We start from the raw sequence: 25,416 nt of genomic DNA on the forward strand, positions 1-25,416 counted from the left end.
TGAACTGTTGGGGTAATGGCATTTACCGTTATGATTACTCCTCCACTCAGAAGCCCACACAGGAATGAATTATGCAATAATGTTGTTTCAGCATGCAATAATATGAACAACCCCTCCATAAGCCCTTCAAACTATCACAAATTAACGCACATCTGCAGCAAAATGCCTCTTTGGATGAACGCATATTATAAAGGGAGAACAGTGTATTTTGTACAAATATTTTAAAAGTATTAAAATAAGCCTGATATATGTGTACATAAAATGTTGGATGAATGGTGAAAATGTGATGTGTTTTTTTTTTCCTGGATAACTAAATGAAACCAATATTAATGCAAATTCAAGAGTCTGTGTCATTTGTTGAATGGTTTACTTGACTCTGTGCACAATCACTTGGAATGCCTGATTCAGTTTTAGCAAGACGTTTGGTTCAAATCTAATCAAGAAAATATTATTAGAGCTGCAGTTCTGCATTAGGGCACACACTGAGGAGAAGCACTGCAAACAGATGCACTGTTTGTACATCACAAGCCTCAGCAAATGCAATCTAAATGCCCAAATTAGTGAGCACCCTCCTGATATGCTTGCTGGGGTGAAAGGATTATAGCTATTATTTGTATTATTACATCCATAATTTTTTTCTCTAAAGTCAAACGTCTACAGACAGAATTACTAAAATTAAGTTCAGACAATTTTGAATCAATATAAAATATCCTTGGATGTCGTCTCCATTTTACTTTTATAATGATCAGTGAATCATCCTATCAAAGGATTTCATCCTGCAGATATGGATGGCTTACTGTTACTGTCATCGTCTGGTTTGACTGCATGTTCATTACTTACTGTGTCAGAAAACAAATGGAAAATTTAACTTCTTATAACAACTTCTTATCACAAAAAGCTTGGACGTGATACATTTATCTGGCCTTTGTTCTTTGGTGATGACCAATTTAATGTACTAGGGTTGTTTCTGAAGAAAGCTTGGACGTGATACATTTTATTTGACCTTTGTTCTTTGGTGATGACCAATTTAATGTACTAGGGTTGTTTCTGAAGATCTCCACTTAACTCATAACCCAAAAGTTGCAATAGCACAAAAATGGTAATTTAAAGGCAAGTCATGGTCTTCCCTATCACAGTAACAAGCTTATTGCTATAGTCATTTAGATTTCATGAAATATCCCAGCTCAGCTATGATTATTTTGGCCATATAATTAGAGCAGCATATATTCCTATTTCAGAAATACTGTGTTTGGACAGCATTGTTGTTGTTGTTGTTTTTACATAGACTGTATAATAAATGATCATAGTCTCTGTGATGTCACTGGCCTGTTTCTGAAACAGAGTTTTAAGACAAATCGTCAACAGAGATACCATATCAGGAATGAGACAGGCTTTAAGCCAGGGGTCTCAAACTCATGCCATGGAGGGCCAAGAGGCTGCAGGTTTTCTTTCCAACCAGAAACTCCACCAGCTGAATTCACTGATTAGTCCCTACCCTCTGCTTGAAGGTGAGGTAATTAGTGAATTCAGCTGGTGGAGTTTCTGGTTGGAAAGAAAACCTGCAGCCTCTTGGCCCTCCATGGCACGAGTTTGAGACCCCTGCTTTAAGCCTCCCCTCTAACAGCTATAGGGTGCCTGCCTCATACAGTGTGTGCTGTTAAAGCAATTAGCCATTTAGATGGGAGACATATTTTGTATCAGGATGTCAACGTGTTTATTTCTGCTGTGATTTTTTTTTTTTTTTGGCTTGGTGTGTATTTGGTGCCTGGTACTTTGATAGCCAGCCTCAAGTGGACACTTGACAAACTGCAGATTTTAACACTTTATACCAGAGGTTGCTGATTGTTTTTCCATTTGGGGTTGTGTTTTGCATTTCAGGGCCACCTTATACTCGCATGGAAGTCCTGAATTTTAATTTAAAATAGCTGTATTTGTTTAACATTTATATATTTTCTGAAGTTTGTCAACATCAGTAATTTGCTATCAACACTTTCAGAAATCCTTTTTGACCCAGGTCTCCTGTCTTGCATTCAGAGCACCAGTTTTCTGACTCAGTGCAGCACATCAGCAGGTTCGCGTGTGAGTAAACAATACCAGTATGGCAGAGCAGCGCTCCCTAGCTGCCTGCCCTCTCTCCCCCATGGGTCTGCTCTCCTGGCGGCCCCCGCCACTCCTCCTCCCCCTGCGAAAACACTTTCGGGAAGAATAAAGTTTTTCCCCCCTCACACGGACCTGTACGCAGCCAGCCAGCCGTTACTCGGAGCCAAACCGTGGCCTAGCAGGAAGAACAGCTCGACTATGTGGAGAAAGAAGCGGGCACTTTGGGAATCCGTGGCTTGTCTCGCGTTTCTCGTGACGCTCGTCGATGCTTATCGATGTAAGTATGTGTTGGAGTTTTACACTCTACACTCCACGTATTGGAGTAATTAACGGAACAGCCCGTTACAAACTAGTTGTTGTCAGTGCCCCAGATTGAAAGCAGCTTTCAGCCCTGCTGTGAACGGATTTCAGCACTTTTTGAACAACTTTCAACGTCAGAGCAGAGAACAGAAAGTATGAGAGGTCAGGACTCCTTTCTACACCGTCAAACATTGCTGGTTAATATGAGCAGCTTGTTGCGACCACAAAGGGTCATTTCTGGGAAATAACGGTTTCGCAATGACCTTTTTTTCAGGCCAATTCATTGAAGAGTAATTGACCATTTTGTCCACAGAGACAACTGCTTCATCAGCCATCTGTCATGAGGACACAGAGCACTGACATTCCTGCTGGGATCAGTCATGTGTTGTTATAGCAGCATATGCTTTCTTATATTAAACACATGTGCAAGAAACACACAGGAATATGCTAGTTACATGCAAACAATAGAAAGCTCTACTCAGTGCTGTGCTTGAATAAGTGTGTGTTTCATGTCTGTCCAGTTCTGAGCCAGAGCACAGCCTCCCAGTTCCTGAGCAGGTACAAGAGAGCCAACTCTCTGTTTGAGGAGAGCAAGAAGGGCAACCTGGAAAGGGAGTGCATTGAAGAGCTGTGCAACAAGGAAGAAGCCAGGGAGATCTTTGAGAACCAACCTGAGACGGTAAGAAAAGAAGACTCCAAATGATTAGTGAGGTGGCCTAGTCCCAGACTTCCCAATCACTTTAGCGAGCTCTCTAGAAATGAATGTAGCACTAAGGCACATATCAAAACAAAAAGGTGGTATATCAGAAATGCATTTACAGAACAACTGTAAGTTTCTGCCAAACTGTCTCCTGTGTTTTCTTTTGTAAACATGAATTTAAGTATCTTTTACTGTCTCTTGTTTTGTTTTTGTGTTTTTCTAGGAGTACTTCTACCCAAAATATGTCGGTAAGTATTATCTAATTTCACATGTGGTACCAGCTTTCTGCCCTTACTTTCACCCTGATGAAACACAACGCTTTCTGCAGCGTGTTTGGGTTCACACCGCGTCGGCATTCCAAGCCAGAACTCAGATTCTGCCATCCCATCAGATCTCCGTACCTGTGTGACAGGTAAGGAGCTCCATTGCGGAAAAAGAGTGTATTTTATGTAACGCTTAACTCAGAGTTTTCGTCTACATCTGATTATTTGTGTGTGTGTGTGTAGAGATCAGTAACCAGTGCACACCATTCCCATGCTACAAGGAGGGCTCAGAGCGCTGTGTAGACGGGCAGGCCTCCTTCACATGTGAGTGCAAGCCTGGCTGGAAAGGGCCACGTTGTGAAGATGGTGAGTTCTGACACATTGATTGAGACTTCAACACTCAGTGTCTCAGTCTGACATACTGTGTCTGATTTGTTAATTAACTGCCTGCTCTTACTTGTTGTCCTCTGGTCCATAATGTGGCAGATATTGACGAATGTACAGATCCTGAATTTCCTGCGGGATGCAACCAAAAATGTAAAAACTTTCCTGGCAGCTTCCATTGCATGTGTGAAGAGGGATACTTCATCAATGACAAGATCAACTGCGTTGGTAAGGCTTTGTTAATAACATTATAGTATACACAGTTAAAATAGCATTATTTATTTAACAAGACACAAGTACAGTTATACAGTGTGTTCACTGTTGGTGTGTGTATGTGAATGATGGCTTACATCAGAACCATGGGAAAACACTGTGTTCCTCTAGAGGGGGAACATATAGTGCCTCTACGCAGCTGAGATAACAAAGATTTCTATTCAGTGTATTATTCTTTTGTTATAACTTCCTTTATATTTATCCATATGGACGAACGAACCCTAAGCACTTCAAAACAAAAACTCAGCCGTCCAGCTGTTGTCCTGAGGGTCTGAATGAGTTGTTATTTCTAAAGCTGACCTGAGGTGACCTGTTGTGAAACAGATTATGAAAAGCTTTTACTGCAAAGAAAGTGGTCCATCTTTTTTTAATGCCAGACACAGACCACCACTCGTGTCTCTTATATCACACAGCATATCTCAGATCTGTTCTATCGTGTTGGCAGTTCCCACAGTGTTTGTCTACGAGTTTGCTGAATGCCCGTTGAGTTCAAAGTCTTCACAAACAGAAAGAGTCAGTCTGGTAAATTTGTGTTGTTTCATGTGCTTTAGTAGTGATAGGGTTTACAGCTCTCCAAAAGGGAGCCAGGACTTCTTATGTTACTTTTCAACAAGATAACTGACGTTGCTTTTATTTTGTAAGGCAATGAATCCATTTTTCTCTTTTGACCCACTGTTTTCCAGATATCAACGAATGTCTCTTGTACCCGAGTATCTGTGCAGAGCCTGCCAAGTGTGTCAACACACCGGGCATGTATGAATGCCGATGTCCTTTAGGTTTCAAATACAACTTCACTTCCAAGACCTGCAATGGTAGGAATTCTCATTGATGCTGTATATATTATACTCACACACATTTTACGTCAAGCTTCAATGAGGAACTTTCAGTTTGTGTCAGTTTTTGTGTATTAACCAGTGGTACACTCTGTCTCTTAAATGATTTTGCCTCAGACACACATGAGATGTTTCCTCTAAACTCTCCTTCTGCTTTCTTTGAACAAGCAGCCCACATACTGCGCAAAATCAATCTTCAGAAATACCAGCTCTAACCCTTTCATGAACTTTAAAATGTGCAAATACACCAAACGTATTGAACAACTCCCAGATGGCATTTTCTTTCTTATTGCTGCAGATATAGACGAGTGCGAGTCTAATGTGTGTGACGGGGCATGCTTCAACACAGTGGGCAGCTATGCATGTCACTGTGATGGTCGTGAGGGTCTTCGTTTAGGAGAGGATCAGCGCTTCTGTGAAAGAATCCCTGTTTGTGTGGAGCTGGATGACTACAAACACTCTGAGATGCTTTACCTGGGGGACCAGTTTGCTGGGCTTCCTGTCATCTTTCTGCGCTTTCGTCTGCCAGAAAACACAAAGTAAGGATCACAAAACACGTACACAAAACTGGTACTTAAAAATTTGGACTGCTTCAGTCCGAAGAATTAAGAGCACAACCAGGTGGTTGGATTATAACTAACAAGGAAAATACTCAATTACAAATCTTACAGAAGCTTTCAGGATGTAACTGGCAACTCTAGGTGTACTTTTCACTTCTACTTGTCCAAGTTTAATGCCACTTAAGTTTTTTATTTTATACTAGTATGAAATAAAAACCCTGCCCACAGACAGGGAAATGGTAGAATTTGAGTTAATGAATATAAGTGTATGTGTTTTGTCATTTAAAATATTAACTCAGACAGTTCATAGAATGCTGTAGAATGTTGTCCATAAACTAAGAAATAAATAAGTGAGATTTACTTTCAAGGTAATAGGAAAAAAAACCTGTGATCTAGTGTGGTCTAAACAAACATCTTGTGCTACACCATCAATTAAAACAGGAAATATCATTCTCATAAATTTTACTTTCTGTCCCATTTCTTGTTTTTATGTTTAAAGCCTAACTATGGCAAATTTAAAATAACTGAAAATAATCTATTAAAATCATCAGCTCCTTCTGGCCACCATTCTGAATTCTTGCACTTACCCATAATTACAATAGACTAAGATTGCTTCCTTTTTTGAGGTAAAAGTGACAATAACTATTTTTCATCTACAAAAATGTGTCATAAAAGAAGCACTCAAATACAACATATTTCTTTTTCTGTTTCTGGCCCTAAGGTTTGCAGCAGAGTTTGACTTTCGCACTTTCGACCCAGAAGGAGTTGTGCTGTACGCTGAGTCATCCAACTCTTCGTGGTTCATGCTGGGGCTGAGAGGAGGTCGCATTGAAGTCCAGTTCAAGAACCAGCACACATTCAAGGTCACAAGTGGAGGGAAAATCATCAATGATGGACAGTGGCATGTGGTAAGAAAGACACAGGCTCCATTAATTCCCACCTGTTGCCTTGTATCCAACTGGAGAGCCGATGAAGCTAGAGTAATGGAAATGTTTTTGTTGTGTTATACAGATCTCTGTGGATGAACTGGAGAACAGCATCAGTGTGAAGATCAGCAAAGAAGCTGTGATGAGCATCAACAGCCCTGAAAGTCTTTTTACTTCAGTGAATGGCAAATTAGAAACCAAGGTGTACATCGCTGGTCTACCAAACCGCACTGACAATGTCATCAAACCTGTAAGCATGCACACACATCTCCTAGAACAGACAAAGCAGTGTCTACATTGGACCGGCCCCAATCCTGTGTTTGTCTCTATTCATCCATTAGATCAACCCCCGACTTGACGGCTGCATCCGGGGCTGGAATTTAATGAACCAGGGGGCGTCTGGGGTAAAAGAGGTCATCCAAGAGAAGAAGAGTAAACATTGCTTTGTGTTTGTGGAGAGAGGCTCTTTCTTTTCTGGGGCAGGACTGGCACACTTCAACATTGACTACAGTGAGTAAGTTATACTTTATACATACATATGGAGAAAAGTAGGTACATTTAAACTTATCTTCATTTTATGAGTAGTTCGTAGCCACAGCAAATGAGGAGTGGGGAAAAACTGCAGTTTTGAGCATGGTTCTAAATAACAGGACTTTAAGCAGACATGCATGTGTTTTAGGGTGGAAGGAAAGTGAAGCATCTGGAGGAAACACGTGGACAGAACGAACACAATTCCAAAAAGTAAGGCCCCAGTTGGCCTTGGTTTACAAAAAGAGGAGATCTGACTAAATAAAGATCAGCACAAGTGCAAATATAGGATAGATATGATCTTTAAATACAATCTGGAAACTTAAAAGATGAACAACTTCTGCAGAAGTTCATCTGTTGTATTATGTACCTACAGCCACAGGGTCCTTCAATCAAAGGTTAAGACTTCACATTTTTAAAAGGTCTTATTTAGATACTGATTGTTTTCTGTGTGTTTATACAGGTGATTCTAGGGGCTGGAATGTGGATGTAAAGATGAACATCCGCCCATCCAGCAGCACAGGCGTTCTCTTCGCTCTAGTCCAGAACAACACAGTCCCCCTGTCGGTTGCTGTTGTAACACAGGGAGATGAAGAAGCTGTAAGTTCAATCCAGCTGTGCACATGTACAGCCCTGTATGTCTTAACACATTTTTAGCTCAAGTGTGTGATCTTCCCATTTCAGAACCTGCAAGTCTTTCTGGATGGAGTCTCTGTGGCAACGCTGGACTCGCTCATGTTGTGTTACCCAGACCGGCTGATGGTGCAGCTGAACGTAACTCCCACAGAAATCCAGATCTCAGCCAACTCCTCCTCTGTTACTTACATTAAATCTGAGGCTCTGCAGAAGGCTCTGGAGCATCTAAACGACACCATGCAGAACCCTGTCAGCACATATGTAGGAGGGATACCAGGTTAGTCACAGCAGAAAGATGGAGCAGAAAATAAACTCATCTTAGTGTGCAAAGGGGATGTAATCATTTTAGCATGATTGCCAACTTAAAATAGGAAAATATCTTTTCTGTTGCCTCAAACTGGAGCTTCTATATCAAGTTTTTAAGTCAAGTTTTAAGCTTTTGCACATGGGGCACATACTCTGTATATTAAGCAAATGTGGTGCCCCTACAGTTAACGTTTTGACCAGATGATGGTGCTGTATGAAAAGTTTAGAATTCAATGATTATTTGCACTGAAATGATGCAAAGCTTTGCAAAAGCTGTCTTTATATTTTAATCTGGGCCAAAGCGTCAGCCTGGTGCATATGACTGCATAGAAATGGTGTTGAACTTGACTTTTGTAGTTCCCCTTGTTCTGCTTATTTTGTCACTGATTTTTTTTATAAGATTCAAAAGGTTTAAAGTAACATCATGTCTTCCTCTTGCTCCTGTTTCAGACAATGTCCCGTTACCTTCCACTCCTGTGTCAGCCTTCTACCATGGCTGCATGGACCTCACTATCAGTGGAAAACAGCTGGACTTTGACGAGGCTCTCAGCAAACATAACAGCATTAAGTCCCATTCCTGCCCTCCTGTTTCTGCCCCTGAGAGTCATCCTGATGCAGCACACTTGCATAGAAAGTGACCTTAATTAAAGAGCTTCTTGGGGACATTTTGGAAAGAGATTTGAAGGGTGAGACGGAGGAGGGGGATGAGAAAGACGTGACAAGAGGAGGAGATAAAAGTAGGTTGTCAGAGTCGTTTTCATCAACTTTCTGTGATGGGTTTATTTTAAAGTTTGTCTCATGCTTTTATCTATACAGTGTTATTGTTCCTGTACTGGGAGCTTATCTTTAGTAGGGATGCACAACGAAAGCTGACTTGCCAGTGAGCTGGTCAAAAGCTGGATGGTTTAATGACGTAGTTGTAGCACTTTGTTGCAATGAAATAAATGTAGGAAATGTTGAAAAAGAGCTGAGCTCTGTAGCATACATTCCTTATTGTGAGCAAGAAAGTTTTATGTAGAAAAATGAACAAATGGTCTGTGTTGACCAGGCTTTGGGATCCCTGAACCTTTATCCCTGTTGCTGAATCATGGTACTATCGCTAAATCCTGTTTATTGTGGTTAATGGTTGATTTGCAGAATAGAAAGCTCAGGCTCAGGGTACAGATCTGTTTTATTTTGTTGTTGATGCATCATCTCCCTCCTAAGCTCAGCCTTCCTTATGTGCTGCATTGGTTTAGTCACATTTTAAAAAAACATGTTGTGTCTTTTATTGGTTCCCAGAACCTACTTTGGTTGCAACAAATGTAAACACCTTACATTTTTGCTGGTCTTGAAGACTTAATACATCTTATGTTTGTTTTTCGCCCCCGTCTGCAGAGTTTTCGTTTTCGTCACACATTAAGAATTTATCTTGTATATAAAACAAGCCATCATTAATATATAACTTAAACACATTTTTCAGCGTTGTCCTTGTGGTGTTTCTTTTAATAAAATTGGCCAATGCAACTCCTGAAGATAGTTTTAAATATTTTTGCTCTTATCTGCCAACAATTCTTAAAAGATGTATCCTGAAATGTGTTGCCCAATCATTTGACTTTCTGATTCTCCTCTGTAATCTCTCCAGTGTTACTTGAACTAAGTCACTGATGACACAACAGGCTTAAAGAGAGCAGTTATTTACAAAACAGGCATGTTTACCTCTTGGATCAAGCCTTTTCTCCTACATTTAGAGGGTTTCTGCTGCACTTTCAAACTCTGTTGTGCAACTGTTTACTTCGTAATATTGACTTTCTTTAATTTGAACATTTTCTTCAAAATCTTTGAGAAAACAAAAATATGAATATTTGCAGAAGCTCTGCAGCACTACTGACATGATGGTTATATCTTGTAGTCATAACACTCACCGCTGAGGTCACTGGGGGCAGTAAAAAGGCTGAATGAATATGTGGTTGACAAAATAAGTTATTGATTGATCTGTTTGACATTAACAGTAATGTTAGAAATTACATTAAACATATCGTGAAATCATTCACATACATAAAACATAAATATGTTGTGCTAATTCAAGATTATTTTCAACGGTACTATCAGTTTCAGTTCAATGATAACTCATATTTCTCATGAAGTAGGCTGACACACCTCAGCCTACTGGCCTGGATGCACTAATGGGAATACAGAGGAAATACAAGTGAAACACTAACAGCCCCCCCTAACAAAAAGTGAACTATTAAAACAGATGTCAGATGTTAGGTCAAAACAAGATCAAGAAAAAAACAAAAGAGAAACTACTTGAAAGAATGTTTTTTTCCTGGAATGAACTGGCCTAGAAGATATTTTTAGATTAGGGAGAAACTGCTATGATTCTATGCCAAAGGCTCTTAGATCTCTAAAAGACTATGTACTGTTTGAAAACACCTCATTAAAACATGAAAATCGTAAATTGACATATTTGAAATGATATGTGAAGCCAACTTTTTGGATTATTTTTTTCTTACATTTTTCTCTTTTTTTATCAACGAGTAGCCTACCAAATATCACATGTTGGGTAATAAAAGGGGAAAATTAAGGGCAAGTCCTTGTTACTTAATATACTTAATTTAATAATATACTTAATTACTATTATTATAATATATTTTTTACTTTTACTTTTACTTTTACTTTTAACCTGGCAGAAAAAGGATTCCATATAATTGTGACTTAGTACCTCATAACGTCGACTTAGTATTTAATAACGATGTCTTTTTTGGTGGGTGGGTTATGCCTTGAATTTTCTTCTTTTTTTTATTGGGCAGGTGTTTCTATTTTTAATTTTCTGGGGTTTATATATATATATATATATATATATATATATATATATATATATATATATATATATATATATATATATATTGTACCTGGTATAAATGGGCTTCCATACACACAAGCAACGAAGACACACGCGCATTAAAGGAAAGGAGGGAGGGATGAAGGAGAGGTGTGTGAAGGGCTGCATCGTTACGAACTCCTGCCTGCACTTTTGTGAGCTACTCCCCCTTCTGAAGCAGCAGAGGCGTGCAGTCTTTCTCTCCGCAGAGTGGGGACTACAGTCCGGACAGGGACAGAAGCAAGTGGGGTCAGAAAACAAAGTACAGACCGCAATGGGGACGAGGTGAACTGCAGAAAGGGGATAACGATCGCTTGATTTGTCCGGTTTGTGAACAGTATGCGGGGATAACGAACGACGGTCAAGCTCGCGACGCTCCGCGGCAGTGATTTCACATCAGAAAACGTTAACGGCCAACCGTCGGAGGTACCTGAGAAATACCTGCAGTGTTTCGGCGTGGGGGTAGCCTCGACTTAGTGCAAGCAGCAGTGACATTGAAGGACTGAGGGTGACTGAGAGAAGGAGAGGGGTGTACAGGAGAAAGTTTCAGAAGCTTGGCTTGGGCTCAGCGGTTAAACAATGCGGTTGACCCCGACAAAGTCCCTTTCATCAGCAGCCCTGCTGATTTTGCTGCTCGTCCGCTGGTCCGACAGCAGTAAGTAAACAGTGACATGCTAGGTGGCTAGCTAGCTCGCTAAGTCCCCTTTGACATTTGTATTGCTCCTGATAATACTTGCTCCAACGTCATTAACACAGCCGTAACGGCTGGTGTTTCGCAATCATTCACAAATATTTTGTTTTCTAGGACTGCAAATATTGCTTAATATAGAGCTGCTTGACCCTTTCTTGCACTTGTATGGTAATTTATGCAAATCCGGGGTTTCTTTTCCCTCTTATTTTTAGTTTCATTGTCTCCGCATGAGGCAAACCAATTTCTGAACAGACACCGGAGAGCAAATCAAGTTTTCGAGGAGACGAAGCAAGGACATTTGGAGAGGGAGTGTGTTGAAGAGAAGTGCACCAAAGAGGAGGCCAGGGAAGTGTTTGAAAACGACCCAGAAACAGTGAGTTAACCAGAAAAGTTGTGGTTTGTAGAACAAGTTTTATGCAGGTGTCTTTTTGAACTTAATACAACACACACACTACTCTGACATACCATTTAACATCCCACAGTACCGGAAAGCATTTTAAATTATTACTGACATATTGGTGACTGAATGTTTTTTTTTTTTGATGAGCCAAGTCCCTAATTCTTTTCTTAAACTTTAAATCCAAGGTTATTGTTTACATCATGATCACATTGACCACAGATTGATGACTGTAATGTCAAAGCAGACTAATGATTCACTGTCTGGGCTGCTGGTGTTCATGCTCCAATAAGTCCAAAGTGCTGATAACTGTCAGACTACATGCAGTAATACACGGATGTCAACAACTTGGCTTGATTCTTTAGTTTCCCACAGGCTTTGAGTCACCATGTCTGATTTTAAGGTTATGAAATACTATTTGAGTTAGGGCACCATTGCTTTGGTTTAACATGCACATAAACACTTGTAGGTATTTTGCCCGTTAAATAGTTCATTATCTAAACTTTTCACTTTAAACTGCCTGACTTATGCTCTGTCACAATATGTGCTACACCTGCATATCTTTTTTTTTTTTCGCCATGTGTATTTCTAAGTTAGCCTTACAGTCAAACATGTGATTGGACTCTTTGGGGCCTGATTAACAGTTTCCTTTAAGAGAACAAACGTGTTACGGTTGTTGTTGTGTTTCACTTAATGTCACTAATCTGCATTTCTGCTAACCCACCTTACTACTTGGTGTTTACCAACCATCAAAACTCAAAAACTTGTGGATTACTTTCCATTCTACAGTCATGAATGTGTAGACTTACTGTTAACGTATTAACTTTTTCATCCATTCAGTACATAAACCTTGGTAATCTATAAATGACATAATGTGTAAGACAACGTGCAACACAGTGCCAAGATTGTATTCATTCATCAACTGGGGACTCTAAAGTTTGTACGCAGGCATTTTAGTGGAGTTTGTCCCATGGGTTTGTTTATTTTGCCACTGAAGTTATATTGAAGAGTTGGCTTTTTTTTGTACGGGCTCTTGCTAGCTTTTGAATGCAAACTGACGGCAAATAGCAGCAACAAGTGCAGCTGGATCATTTCTTTGCTTTGGTTTTCATATTTAGGGTTTGACTGCTTGGTTTGAAATAATGTAAGCATTTCACCAATAATACACTGTCTTAAATGAAAGCTCTTATTCTTGAATGTTAAGTGTAATGAATAATAGCAGAGCCAGAGTGAAGGAAGCGATCGATGGCTCTGTGATTACTTGTAAGATTAGCCATAAAGAAAGTCATCATGACAGCCCTGGGACGGATGATTAAAGCAGAGTTGAGCTGGGCTAAGACTTCACAGAAAAAGGTGAAGTCAGGTGACGTCCCTTCCAGTTTGGTTACAGTCAGCTGGATGCACACCACCAGTAGAATAGCATTTGCGTGGCTGAAGTTTTATTTCAAAGCTGCAGTCTCACTCATGGCTGCATTATTCATTCTACAAGGGCTCGTCTCTGACTCTGCATTTTTTTCTGCTGCAGCTTCCTGGCTCTGCAGAGAGAGGGAGAATGGGGTGTCCCTGGATACTTGTGATTGTACTCAGGAACGCACGCGATCACACCAACTTTTGGGTCCATCACATGTCTAGTGGCCGTTTAAGTGAGATTGATAACTGATACAAAAAAAGCCAAAAGCTGTCAGATTGAAGTTTGTGAATAGACTAAAACTAGTTTAGTCTGGGTTCACAATACAGGAGGATCGATATGCTGCATGTGGCTCCTGCTGCATTCTCTGTGCCTCAGGAGTCCCCAAATTTTGACCCAAATCTGGAGGATTACTGCAGCCAGGAGGTGGGAGGGATGCTACTACTATCAGGAATGCAGAGAATTTTCAGGAAGCCTTTGGCAAAAAGGCAACACCCATTACAGACAGCACTAACACACAGATTACAGAGTAATCACACTGTAATCTCTCTCTGGGTCCTAACCACACACATGGAAATACACATACTAATGTCTTTGGTGAAAGTATGGATTGTTTAGAAATTGCCTTTATCTCCACTGAATATCAAACTAAGGACAATCCTAGATCAGGTGAAATGTTAAAAGAATCACTTTAACATTTGTTTGGATTATCTTTCTCTGTTTGGATTTCTGTTTGTACCACAGTGTAACCATATCCCTCTCTGTTTTCATCCTCTGTCTTTGATTCAGGACTACTTCTATCCCAAGTATTTAGGTAAGAAAACATTTCTCTTGAGCTCTTCTTTTTTAGTCCAACAACTAAGGTGATTTATAATGGGTTTTTTTAGATCTTGACTTTTTCTTTCTTTCTGTCCAGCTTGTTTGACAGAGTTTGGGGATGCTGAAAAAAAGAAGCAGGATCTGATTACATGTGTCCACAGTGAGTTTTATACTTTATAATTTGCATGCCAGCTCATTTTAGAGCTTGATGACAGAGCTGTCTCCTCATCACCCTTTCTTTCTGTTCACTGTATGTGAATCTAGCTCTTACTACATCCAGAGAGAGCCAGTTATTGTAGTGCAGGGTGAGACTGCACTGCAGTATCACTGCTCTGCATCACACAAATGCAGAGAAAAGATAATGACGGAGTGCTGAAGATCAGTGGTTTCTCCTGGTCAGATATTGCAGCGTGACACTCCTGACCAGTGACTGTGAGGTGGTCTGAGTGGGAGATGTGTGCGTAAGCCCAGGTATCCATTGTAACATTGCAGCACTCTGCCTTAGTGATGCTGCACATTGGTGAATGAGTGACACACCCCTATATCGTCACATTCGAGCTCACTCTCGCTCTCACTGGGTGACTGCAGCAGGTCCGTCATGACGTGGCAGAATACTTTGACGTGTGTGGAGCACGGGATTTTTGCTGCATCAGGATACAAGGAGCGACCCGGCTTCACTGCTATTGGCTGAAAAACCTCGAGGGGGGGTTTCCATGACTCAGCTGCAGCATCATGGCACGGCAGCTCTTTTTCCTTTTTTATCCGTCAGCACACCCTATCTCTCTCACCACCTCTCTATCTTATCTCCTGCACTCAAATCTCACCCCATCTGTCTCCTGCACTGTTTCATCCAGATCATCACATAGCACACACTCCATTTATGAAACATTACTGATATGATATTGTATAAACAAGGCAATGGTTGGGAGGGGTAAAAGCTTTATATTTGCACAAACCAAGAGCTGATTTTGTTGGGAGCAGGCTGGGTTTAAATTCTCCCTCCTGCTTGTTTCTGTTCCTCACATATCATAAGTGCATGTAACCTGAATAGTTGCAGCTCTGTAAACTTAAGAATGCTTCAATACAAATCATCATTGCTTCAGTCTGCAGGGTGTGATTTATTAAATGGAATCAAGATATAATGTGCTGTTGACAGACCTCTAAAATGTTCAGCCGAAGAAACAAGCCTTATGCTGTTACCCCTGCATGCTCATAAACTGCAATGTATTACAGACAAGGAGCCCACAACTAGGTCTGACTCATGTAATATCTGAATTTAGAGTTATAGAGTTATAATGAACTATAAATTCTGATACGAGTATTTTCAGCTTCAGTGCTGGATGTCTAGATTTACTGATAGACTTTGTTTTAAGTATTTTTATTGCCTCTTACACAGTTTAAATCTCTGCAGTCACCAGAAAGAACAAGCTCACATAACTTGAAGCTTCTGTGAGGAGCTTTCAGTTTGTGTGAATTATGGCACCTCTTGTGGACAAAGCGGAGCCTTTTATCTCTTTGCTGGTTTTGACCTGTTCATATCAGGTCAAGTATTTCTCACAAACAGTCTCATTCTGCTTCATTGAAACATTCCAGTAAATAACTGTGTTCATATTTTGGTCACACAAAAGCATCAGTATTATTTTTAGTCTCCTTCATGACCAATTGAAACTCCACACAGGAGTGTTTCACAACAATTTAGCATCAGTATCTTCTATTTTTGGACCTTAGAAAACTGTCTTTGATGACTTTATCGTTAAGTGGGAAATGACGTTTTTAATCACCTGACAGTTAAACTATTCGATAAATGGATAAAAGTACATTATTGTTGCCATGAATAATGTATCAGCCACAGTTGTTGATGTATGTCAACAAGCGTTCTTCTTGTAATGTAAATTTATAGCAGCCATAAATAATCTGACTTCAAACCTGACGATGCACCATAGATTTATTTTTATAAATGTAGTTGCTAATAGAGCACAATTGACTAGCTTGTATAATTGGATCAGCACCTTGCTTGGACCTTTTTAATCGAATGATTGTATATTTTCACATTTTGATGTTATATATATTTTTCTTTTTCATCAGTTTGTCTCTGTCTCGAAGTGTCAAGCTTCTCAAAGCTTTAGCCTGCAGTTTGACAGTACTGTGAAGCACCTAGAGTTGTAGAGGGTTAGCACATTATAAGTGTAAACAAGCCCAAACACAGACAGATCATATCTAAAAACATTGAAAATTTAGCTTTTTACATGTTGAATTGAAACAGAACAGCTTTGTTTTTCACATGTGAGCTTATCTCTCTCCTTTCCCCTCCTTTTCTCCTCACACTGTCCTTTTCTCTTCATGCTCCAGCAAACATGCCCAGACTTGTCGAGCAGTCAAAAACACAGCTTGGGAAAGGAAACTGTGTGGAGAGAGAAAAGATTTACACATGTGCTCACTAACACGAACCTGCAGTGAAAGAGAAAGCTGGAGTGATTTTTTTTTTAAGTGAAAGGTTGGCTGAACAAAAAAAGAACAGAGAGTTGAATTTCTGTGTGAAGCTGTTTATTTGTGGGCCAGAGGACAGGTATGCTGGCAAAGATGGAATTAGGGCATCCCTGACAGTAGAGCTGAGCCAGCATTAGTCTATTTATATTGAACTCTTGATAAGCAGAATATAAGAGATGCCCTTCCTCTGTCTTGTATCAGTATAGAGTTACACTGATCGTATTCATCCACTCTACAGACTTGATATTAAAGCAATAACTACTCTACTTTGTCTGTGTCTGTCTGTCTCTGTTTTTTTTTTTTCATGCTGCAAGATATTCCAGACCAGTGCTCACCTTCCCCTTGTAACCCCAGAGGTACAGTGCGCTGCGAGGACAAAAAGGGTGACTTCTTGTGCCACTGTTTTACAGGCTGGAGCGGGGCCACTTGTGAAACAGGTACTGTCATCACTATGAAAAGACGTAGAGTTCTTATACTTGAACTGTGGACTAGGAATCAGCTGAGTTGGGGTTTTTACTTTTTGCACCGTCACTCAGTGTCATTTTCAGAGTCTGTGGATGTTTTTTATAGCCTCTCTGACCTTGGTTCTGACAGTCACGCCCCATCCCAGCCACTGATAGGAAGCTCCTTCTTCCCATTACTTTTATTAGTCACTCTTTCTTGTTTTCATGTTGTTTTTTGTCCTTGCACCTCTTCTTTGTGTATCATCTCACACTTGCAAGTGTCATTGCTAGCACACCATCTTAATATCAACCTGCTGCTGCTGTTACTGATGTGTTAATGGAGTGTCAGGTTAATACAAACTTCATTTATGGGAAGATGTGTGTCTCTTTGGGATGTCACAGCTAGTTGCTGTTGATAGATAGAGGAATATGAGTATAACAAACAGTGTGTACGCAGAAGCTGCAAAGCCCACATAATGTATACACAAGTACTGAGGGAGAGGGGAATATTTTTCCCCATTTTCTGGCACCAGTTCATTCCACACATTTCCACTGTGACTCATCCTGCCACCTGACTGTGAGAGGAAATCAAAACAGATTCAGTTTGACTCGGACACAGCCTTTTCCACTTGAAGACCACACTCCTCTAAACCCTCAGCTGCAGCACTCAGCTGCAGTGACATACTGTGTCAGTTATTTGTGAGGGCTTTAACAAAGTAATCATTCAGTGAATTAAGTGAACTTTTTGAACTGTTCTCAGATTTTTACTGCTGCAATTAAGATTTCAGACTTTCATAAACTGATCCTGAAGCCCTGGTGGAAATCTCCACACCAGCCAAACTACATAATGCTGTACACAGCCCATGATGGTGATTTTCCCTGTACTCACGTTGACCACACCACCCTCCTATTTGCAGATGTCGATGAGTGCAGCAAGCAAAACGGAGGGTGTGACCATGAGTGCAACAACACTATGGGCAGTTACCGCTGCTCCTGTCACCAAGGATACATGTTGGTGGGACGCCACATGTGTAATGGTAAGCCACAAGCTAAAGATTGCTGTCGTCAAACAGCTGAGATCTTTACAGAAACCCACACTTTGACTTATTTGGGAAGGATTCTAAATATGAGAGTTTTCATGATTTTTGGTCCTTGTAGTAATCTAGTGTCAGTGGTGTTCTGACTGGTTACACAATGCTAACATTACAGCCTACTACAGATCCTTCTTTGTTTCAAATCCGAAGTAAAATGTCGATAAAATCCCTGAAAACAAAGCTTGACACTCTTCTTCACTTATTGACTCTGATATGGAGTTTAATCAGTCTCAAAATTTACAAATGCAAACCGTGTGTGTGTGTGTGTGTGTGTGTGTGTGTGTGTGTGTGTGTGTGTGTGTGTGTGTGTGTGTGTGTGTGTGTGTGTGTGTGTGTGTGTGTGTGTGTGTGTGTGTGCATGTGTATGTGTATGTATGTGTAAATGCATCCACAAATACGTGAACTGATACACAAATGTGTAAGTCAGTGTACTAATGTCTAAACAGATTTGCAAATGTGTAAATTGATCCAAAAAAGTGTAAACAGATTTGCAAATGTGTACAATATTTACAAACGCTTGCAAAAATCCACAAATGCACGAAGAAAGATTCACAAATGTGAAAAAAAAGTCATTTGTAAAACTCGCTTCTTTGCATGTGGATTTTTGAGACTCCCCTAACATGCCCCAATCCACAAATGCATCTTTTTCATCAGGGAAAGTTTGTAGCCAATCAGATGCCTCCCTCCTTTTCAGCCAATCACAGTCACGTAGAGTCAAGGGTATGTTTTAACACGATCACTTTTGCAGCATCTGTGCTAACAGGAATACTAACAGCGGCATTGAACTCACACATTTATGTATTGGTTCATACATTTGTGGACACATTGGCACACACATGCAAATTTGCATTTGTGAATTTTGAGACTTATCTGATGCCATACTCTGAGAAATGGGGTTTAATGTGTATATATTTATTCAAATGATTTTAGTGTGGTGCTAACAAATAACCATCCAGGATTGTTTTTACAGTTTTTTGGTTAAGTTGAAATATCTTCATATTGCTGACCCCAGTTTTTTCCTTTTAGATGTGAATGAGTGTGAGGACCCCAGTGTATGTGGAACAGCGCGATGTGAGAATAATGAGGGCAGCTACGACTGTTTGTGTGATGTCGGCTATGCCTACGACAACGAAACCAAGAGCTGTGTTGGTGAGTGTGTAAACATGCAGAAACACACATCAGATTCACGAGAAGTGAGTGAAAAGCAGCTTCAGCCACAGCAGGACTTGATGCAGCTGTGTTGTGGGGTCAGGAAAGGAATGCAAAGACATTTGGGACAATTTGGTATACAAAGTAGGTAACAGGTCACTGTCTCTGTGTCGTTAGACGAACCTCAGGAGTAACACTTTAGCTGCGTACTTAGTTTTACTACCACAGTCTTTTTGGTGTGAAAATAAGTTAATGGCAGTAACAGAGGACAGATAGGAACAGTTTAAAGTGGTTGTTATAATTTGTTATAGTGAAAGATATTTCAGGTTTTAGGTTTTTTAGGTTGAAGGTAAAATACATTATTTTGACTGGTTAGAGTCACTATAAGCTCACAGAAGGATGCTTCAGACATGTAAAGACTTTATAACATAAGGACAGCCTCGCCAGGCTTAATCATCAAGTAGTTTTGAGCTTAAAGATAAAACTTGCAGGAACACCAAATATATCAATATTAACATGATCACACTGAATTCAGAGCATGACACATTAGTCTATACACACATGCCGGTATAAAATCACTCATTTGACCCGTCTTCTCTGCTGTGGAAACCAGACTTTTCATAACCTTAGAGCACCTCCTCTGAGAATTGAAGTTTATGATAGCTAACCTTCTCACGGCCATGTAAGGTTGTGTACAGAGCTGGGAGATACCACCCAGTGAATATCGAAGACCACTTGACTCGAGTGTTGTTTACATTCCTTGATATGTTGACAAGAAGGTCGTCTGATATTTTACATGCTTACGAAACTGATGTTTTTGAGACCTTGGAAGTTCATGTTGTGCTTAATTCCTCCACTGCTGGAACTCATCTTGAACGCTCTGATTCTTTGTAACTCTTTCCATGCAGCTCATGAATTTTACCTCTGTGTCTGTCGTCTCTCTCCTACCTGCTGTCAGATGTGGATGAGTGTGAGTCAGGTGTGTGTGCGGAGGAATGTCTGAACACTCCAGGGAGTTTCCGTTGCTTCTGTGATGGTCGTCAGGGCATGAAGTTGAGCCAGGACCTCAGGAGCTGTAAGGTGAAATATACATGAACTGTGGTAATCTTACTGGTTCAGCCTTCACTTTGTAACTTAGATTTCTTCATTAAAAAAAAATATATATCGTCATAAAGGAGCAACAGTCCAGCTTTTCCTCTCTCTGTGTTTGACAGCCTCTGACTCCCTGCATGTTACCGTCTCTGAAGAGGAACTCACGTTCCCTGTATCTTGGTCGCATGTTCAGCGGTGTGCCAGTGGTGAGACTTCGTTTCCGCCGCAAGATTCAAACTGGGTGTGTTATATTTCCATCCTCAAATTTGGCTACAGTTTTTATCTGGAAATAATGTGGCATGTACTCTACATTAATACCTTAAATACAGAAAATACTGACATGTGAGCCTTCAGAATGGTGCTGGTGAGACCAGTTAAGTGTTAAATGCTGCAGATGGAAAGAAAATATTTGTTAACATATTATTTCATTCAGGATTCAAGAAGTTATTCTTTTCCTACACATTTGAAATGCAAGTCTTCCAACAAAACCTCTAAAGAAAGGGTTTAGAAGCAGTGAACTTTAATGATTTGATTGCCTTAAAAACCCAAAATAATACAGATAATTAGAATCCCTTACAGTGATTTGATTTTAATTATGGAAATTTCTGCTTTCACTTTCAAGATGCAAGTCAAACGACATCAATTGTGTCTGTGATTATCAGTAAGTAGCCCATTTATAATTTAGCGCTAAGCAATCCCTTTAAGGTTAAATCCCAACCCAAATGATAAAATGGTTCAGTGTCTGAAAGGGAAGTATTTTTGACCATAAGTAGTCACTTTGTGAAATTGCTCTTGCTATTTCTAAAAATACATCTTGTATCAGTGTGGAAAAATGCCAACTGCCTTGTTTAACTGCCAAGGAGAGAGCAGATAAGACTGTTTTGGTCACTTAAAGGAGTCTCTCCTGTTTTTCTGCTGCTAACATATCCTTCTGTTTTTTTTTTATCTTCCAGTTTTTCCGCTGAGTTTGACTTCCGCACCTATGACCCTGAAGGGGTGATCTTCTTTGCTGGAGGTCACCTAAACAGCTCCTGGATTGTGCTGGCAATGCATCATGGGAAGTTAGAGCTACAGTTGAAGTATGGTACAGTTAGCAGGGTCACCAGTAGTGGGCCGATCGTCAATGATGGACAGTGGAGAAAGGTTGGAGGTTTCGTCAGTAAAACACTGTGTAAATTAGCTTCATAAGCTAATAAGAGGTTTCTAAGATGTCCTGTTTGGTCTCAGATCTCGGTGGAGGAGCAGGGCCGCAGCCTGGTGATTAAGATTGACAGGGAGGCGGTCATGAAGATCGCAGTGAACGGTGATCTGTTTACACTTAAGAAGGGGATGCATGAGCTCAACCTCACTGTGGGAGGGGTCCCTTTCAAGGAGGAAGGCCTTGTCAATCAGGTGTGTTAATTCAAATGTGTATGTGTGTGCCTGTGTGTGTGTGTTCTTGAACCAAAAGATACAGAGATGTTCTTTCCATTTCTCAACTGTCGTGTAAATGACGCAGGTGAACCCACGTCTTGACGGCTGCATGAAGGAGTGGAAGTGGTTGACGGGCGAAGATACATCCATACAGGAAACAGTTCGATCCAATGAAAACATGCAGTGTTTCAGCACCGAGGATCCTGGAGCGTATTACCCCGGCTCAGGCTTTGCTTTATTCAACATCAGCTATGGTGTGTTTGTGTTACGCAAGGTTGGGCTTGGAGTGATGTCACTGCGCCTACTTGCTTCTTCCTGAAGTCATCAGTCAGTGTTTAATTTGTTTGGGTTTCCACTTTGTTAGTCTAAATCATCTCCCACTCTTTTGTCAACAGTTTGAATTATTTTATCTAAGAAGTTTAGTGACCAACTGTCCTCTCTGCCTACAGATTCTCAGAATCTAAGTGTCCGGTTAATCCTGCGCCCAACTTCTGCAATCGGGGTGCTGTTTGCACTCGTTTACCAGGACAGAGTCCCTCTCTCCATCGCTCTGGCTGACTATAATCCCATTATGGATGAATGGAGAGATGTGAGTGTTTAAAAGCGTAGCCTTTTTCTGTCACCTTACATTTGATCTCGCAGTTGACCTTTTGTGTGTCTCCAGTTTATTTTGGTATCTGTAGATGATGTCATCATTGCCAGCGCTCCTGCACCTCTTTGTGATGGTGACAGTCATGAAATCAAGGTGACGGTTTCAAGCAACCACACCCTGCTGCTGGTCGACAGCCATCCTGGGCGGAGTGAAGAAACAGAAGTCCCTGTTGACCTCTTTTCCCAGTCCAGCACCTTTATAGGAGGCATACCAGGTGAGGATACGTACATTTGTTAATATATTTAGTAACAGAGTGTGCAGCAGAAGTAATTATGAGGATTGTCAGCTCAGAGGCAGAAGAATCTGAATCTAAAACATAGAGGCGAAAGAAATTGAATCATCTAAGTAGCAGCGTTTTCAAACCTATGACTACTTATTACCAGATTTCTTGCTGATTAATACATGACCTAAAAATCTCTTAATCTCTAAACCCTCCCAGACAAAGCTTCCTTTGCCCCTTTACAGTCTTGAGAACATCAAACTAACAAATATGATCTTACTTAATGTCTCTGATTATTCTTAATTCCTACAGTTTATGAGTGTCTCAACCATTGTTTACAGTGCACTTAAGAAATGATACACAACGTCACGTCTGCAGGAACTTGCTGATGAGTCTTAGTCAGATAAAGCTCCAGTAATGTCAAAACCAGAAACAAAACACAACAAGGATTTTGTTTCTTTCACTTAAGTCAACACCTTGATGATAGTTTCCATGTTTTCATCTGTTGCTGAAGGTCATAGTTCCCTGAACAAAGATTTTTTGCTCTAAGCTCCTCCACAGTGCGTCTGGGTTAATTGATATGTTGACATTTCTCTGCCTCAGATGTTCCTCTGGTGTCCACGCTGGTGTCAGCCCCCTACAGTGGCTGTATGGAGGTCAATGTCAACGGACGGTCTCTGGACTTGGACCAGGCCATCCACAAACACAACGACATCCGCTCACACTCCTGCCCTCTGCTGGACTCTCTGCAGTGACAGTGACCAGTCTGCCAAAACTGATCCATTAGCAGTTCCTTGAGGCAATGGGGATAATTTCCAACATATTTATGAAAGCTTGACCAGGGAGGACATGTTTTAGATTGGGATTTTTTAAAAACAGAGCAGGACCTGGCACTGTGGTGCAGCTAGAGCCTTAGCCCAGGAGCCTGTCTCTTTACTGCGATGATACTGCTGCCTAGAGGCATTAGCAGGGAACTTCACCGTACTGTAAATCAGCCAATGACCAACACCTCTGCTAGGCAGAAGATATGGGATTAAATGCTGCTCAACATTGCCTCAAAAACTGCCCATGTATCACAGCCTTGTTAGCCCTTAAGAACACACAGGGCCTTATTAAGATCTGTGTCAGTGTGTTGGTCTTAAATCAAACATCCGATATCCTGTGCTTGAATGCAGATCTAACTGGAGGTGTAGAGGCAAAGCTGCATTCTTGCTGCTTACATCCAGTTCACCTACAGTCGGGCCCATGCTCACTAAGCTTGAAATAATCAAGTGCTTATTTTAAATCCAATAAAATGACTTTAAAGGGACCAGAAAAGTAGCCCGTCATCAGCTACAAAACCCAGAGAAAATGCGAGAATGTGAGCTCAGATCTTCTTGAGTTATAACTTAAGATTCAAGCAATATTATTTTCCCTAATAAGCTGAATCCTCTCCTTATCTGTAGCAGGGAGGCGTGGCAGCAGACACAACAGGGTGTTCTGTAAAATAAGAAAACTTGCACATTGTTGCAGGCAGAAATGGACTGAAGCCATTTTTCAATAATTGATTTCTTTTTGATTTAGCAGCACTCCATGTGTGCCTGCAACTGTAAAAATCAACCATGTGCCTCCAAAGAACAACTAATCCAAACTTCGTACAGCTTCCCTCAACAACAGGTGAATCATTTCACAAAGGTGCAGTACTGTATCACACAAACCTAGCTAATGCTTGCCCCAATGAAATCTTGTACTCGCTGCAGCAAGCACACTATGCATTCATCTGTGTAGTATCACAATCATGTGAACAACTGATTCTAAATAATCTTCCATCACTAATCTCGTCACGAAGGCCCCTTCTTCCCGTCAGAGACACAGACTCACAGATGAAACCTGCCATCAAGCAACCTGAGGATGATCAATAAGTCACAGAAGCACAGGGACACAGGAAGGGGCCCTCTCCATGAAGGAGAGACAGTGAGCACTGCATCGAACGCACCACACGAGCTACTGAGAGTAAAAGAGTGCGCTGTAATATACTGAATATGTAAATAACGTGACTGTACAATGCTTTGTAGAAGACAGAAGACAAACACTACCTTATGCTCATCTTTTAAGTTTATCCAAAGTCAAACAGTAACCGGAGTCTCTCAACTTGATCCGATCAAATGATTGTTCTATGGAATTTATAAAACTGTGAGAGCGGTTTCCAGGTATGACGATATCATCACCTTTTAATGACTCAGTTTTTAATTTGATTTTATAGGTGCTAACGCAAATCAAAACACAATAAAAACAAAGAATGTTAAAGGAGCATTGTGATGGAGAATGCCAAAGGGCTCCAGTCTTCGTTTCCTTTCCCTGTTATGTATCAGTTTTCTGATGAATGAATGCCACAATATAGAGCTTGACGAGTTATGTTTGTTTTTATTATGTGTTGTATATTGAACTGTAGTTTTTATTTTTCACTTTTACTGCCAGTACGTGTAGGCTGCTGAGAGAAGTCTGCCTTTGAGTTTCAACTTCTTTCAGCAGTGAGAAATCCTATTTAAGAAGAAGAATAAAAGCAGTTGTATGAACATCATAGAGTAAAAATGTATTTTCAAAAGAATGCTTTTGTATGCTGTGTGGTTATATGTTAAAGATAAACTTCATGGGTGTTGCTCCATGTGTGCTTTTTTTCTTTCTTTTTTTTGACAACCCAGGACATGTGTGTTTGTGTTGGTGTGTGTGGAACTGATCTTAGAGAGTTTTATGCGTGTGAATTCAACTTTTATTTTCCAAAAAGTTTTTATGACACACAGTCTCATGTAACTATCACAAGTGGAAACAGTTTGAGTATTAAACAATGGGAAATAGTTTAAAGGTAAGCATCAACCTTTCTTTTTTAGATGCTTTTTAGC

General features: G+C 40.5%; 2 protein-coding genes across 3 annotated transcripts; both read left to right on the forward strand.

Annotated features, from left to right (window-relative positions):
* The first annotated feature begins 2,157 nt into the window (after positions 1-2,157).
* Positions 2,158-9,278, forward strand: pros1 (protein S). The gene is made up of 14 exons (XM_074666381.1): positions 2,158-2,377; positions 2,922-3,079; positions 3,324-3,348; positions 3,429-3,512; positions 3,607-3,729; positions 3,850-3,975; positions 4,704-4,832; positions 5,152-5,392; positions 6,135-6,321; positions 6,425-6,589; positions 6,681-6,849; positions 7,331-7,467; positions 7,552-7,780; positions 8,260-9,278. Exons 1-14 carry the CDS (start codon positions 2,299-2,301, stop codon positions 8,445-8,447), a joined length of 2,040 nt encoding a protein of 679 aa, XP_074522482.1. The 5' UTR covers positions 2,158-2,298; the 3' UTR covers positions 8,448-9,278.
* Positions 9,279-10,740: 1,462 nt separating this feature from the next.
* Positions 10,741-25,176, forward strand: gas6 (growth arrest-specific 6). 2 transcript variants are annotated; one of them, XM_074666674.1, is made up of 16 exons: positions 10,741-11,327; positions 11,576-11,736; positions 13,958-13,982; positions 14,085-14,147; positions 16,789-16,911; positions 17,835-17,954; positions 19,038-19,160; positions 20,119-20,240; positions 20,375-20,493; positions 20,875-20,913; positions 21,206-21,395; positions 21,480-21,644; positions 21,751-21,919; positions 22,115-22,254; positions 22,330-22,531; positions 23,141-25,176. In XM_074666674.1, the coding sequence occupies exons 1-16, from the start codon at positions 11,252-11,254 to the stop codon at positions 23,290-23,292; spliced, it is 1,989 nt and encodes a 662-aa protein (XP_074522775.1). In that variant the 5' UTR covers positions 10,741-11,251; the 3' UTR covers positions 23,293-25,176. The 2 variants fall into 2 exon arrangements, with proteins under 2 accessions (XP_074522775.1, XP_074522776.1); XM_074666675.1 differs by lacking the exon at positions 20,875-20,913.
* The last annotated feature ends 240 nt before the right edge of the window (positions 25,177-25,416 follow it).

This window comes from Halichoeres trimaculatus, unplaced genomic scaffold (genome assembly GCF_033239565.1).
Source record: "Halichoeres trimaculatus isolate MK-OKI-2021-1 unplaced genomic scaffold, fHalTri1.1 fHalTri1_scaffold_3, whole genome shotgun sequence".
Lineage (NCBI taxonomy): Eukaryota > Metazoa > Chordata > Actinopteri > Labriformes > Labridae > Halichoeres > Halichoeres trimaculatus.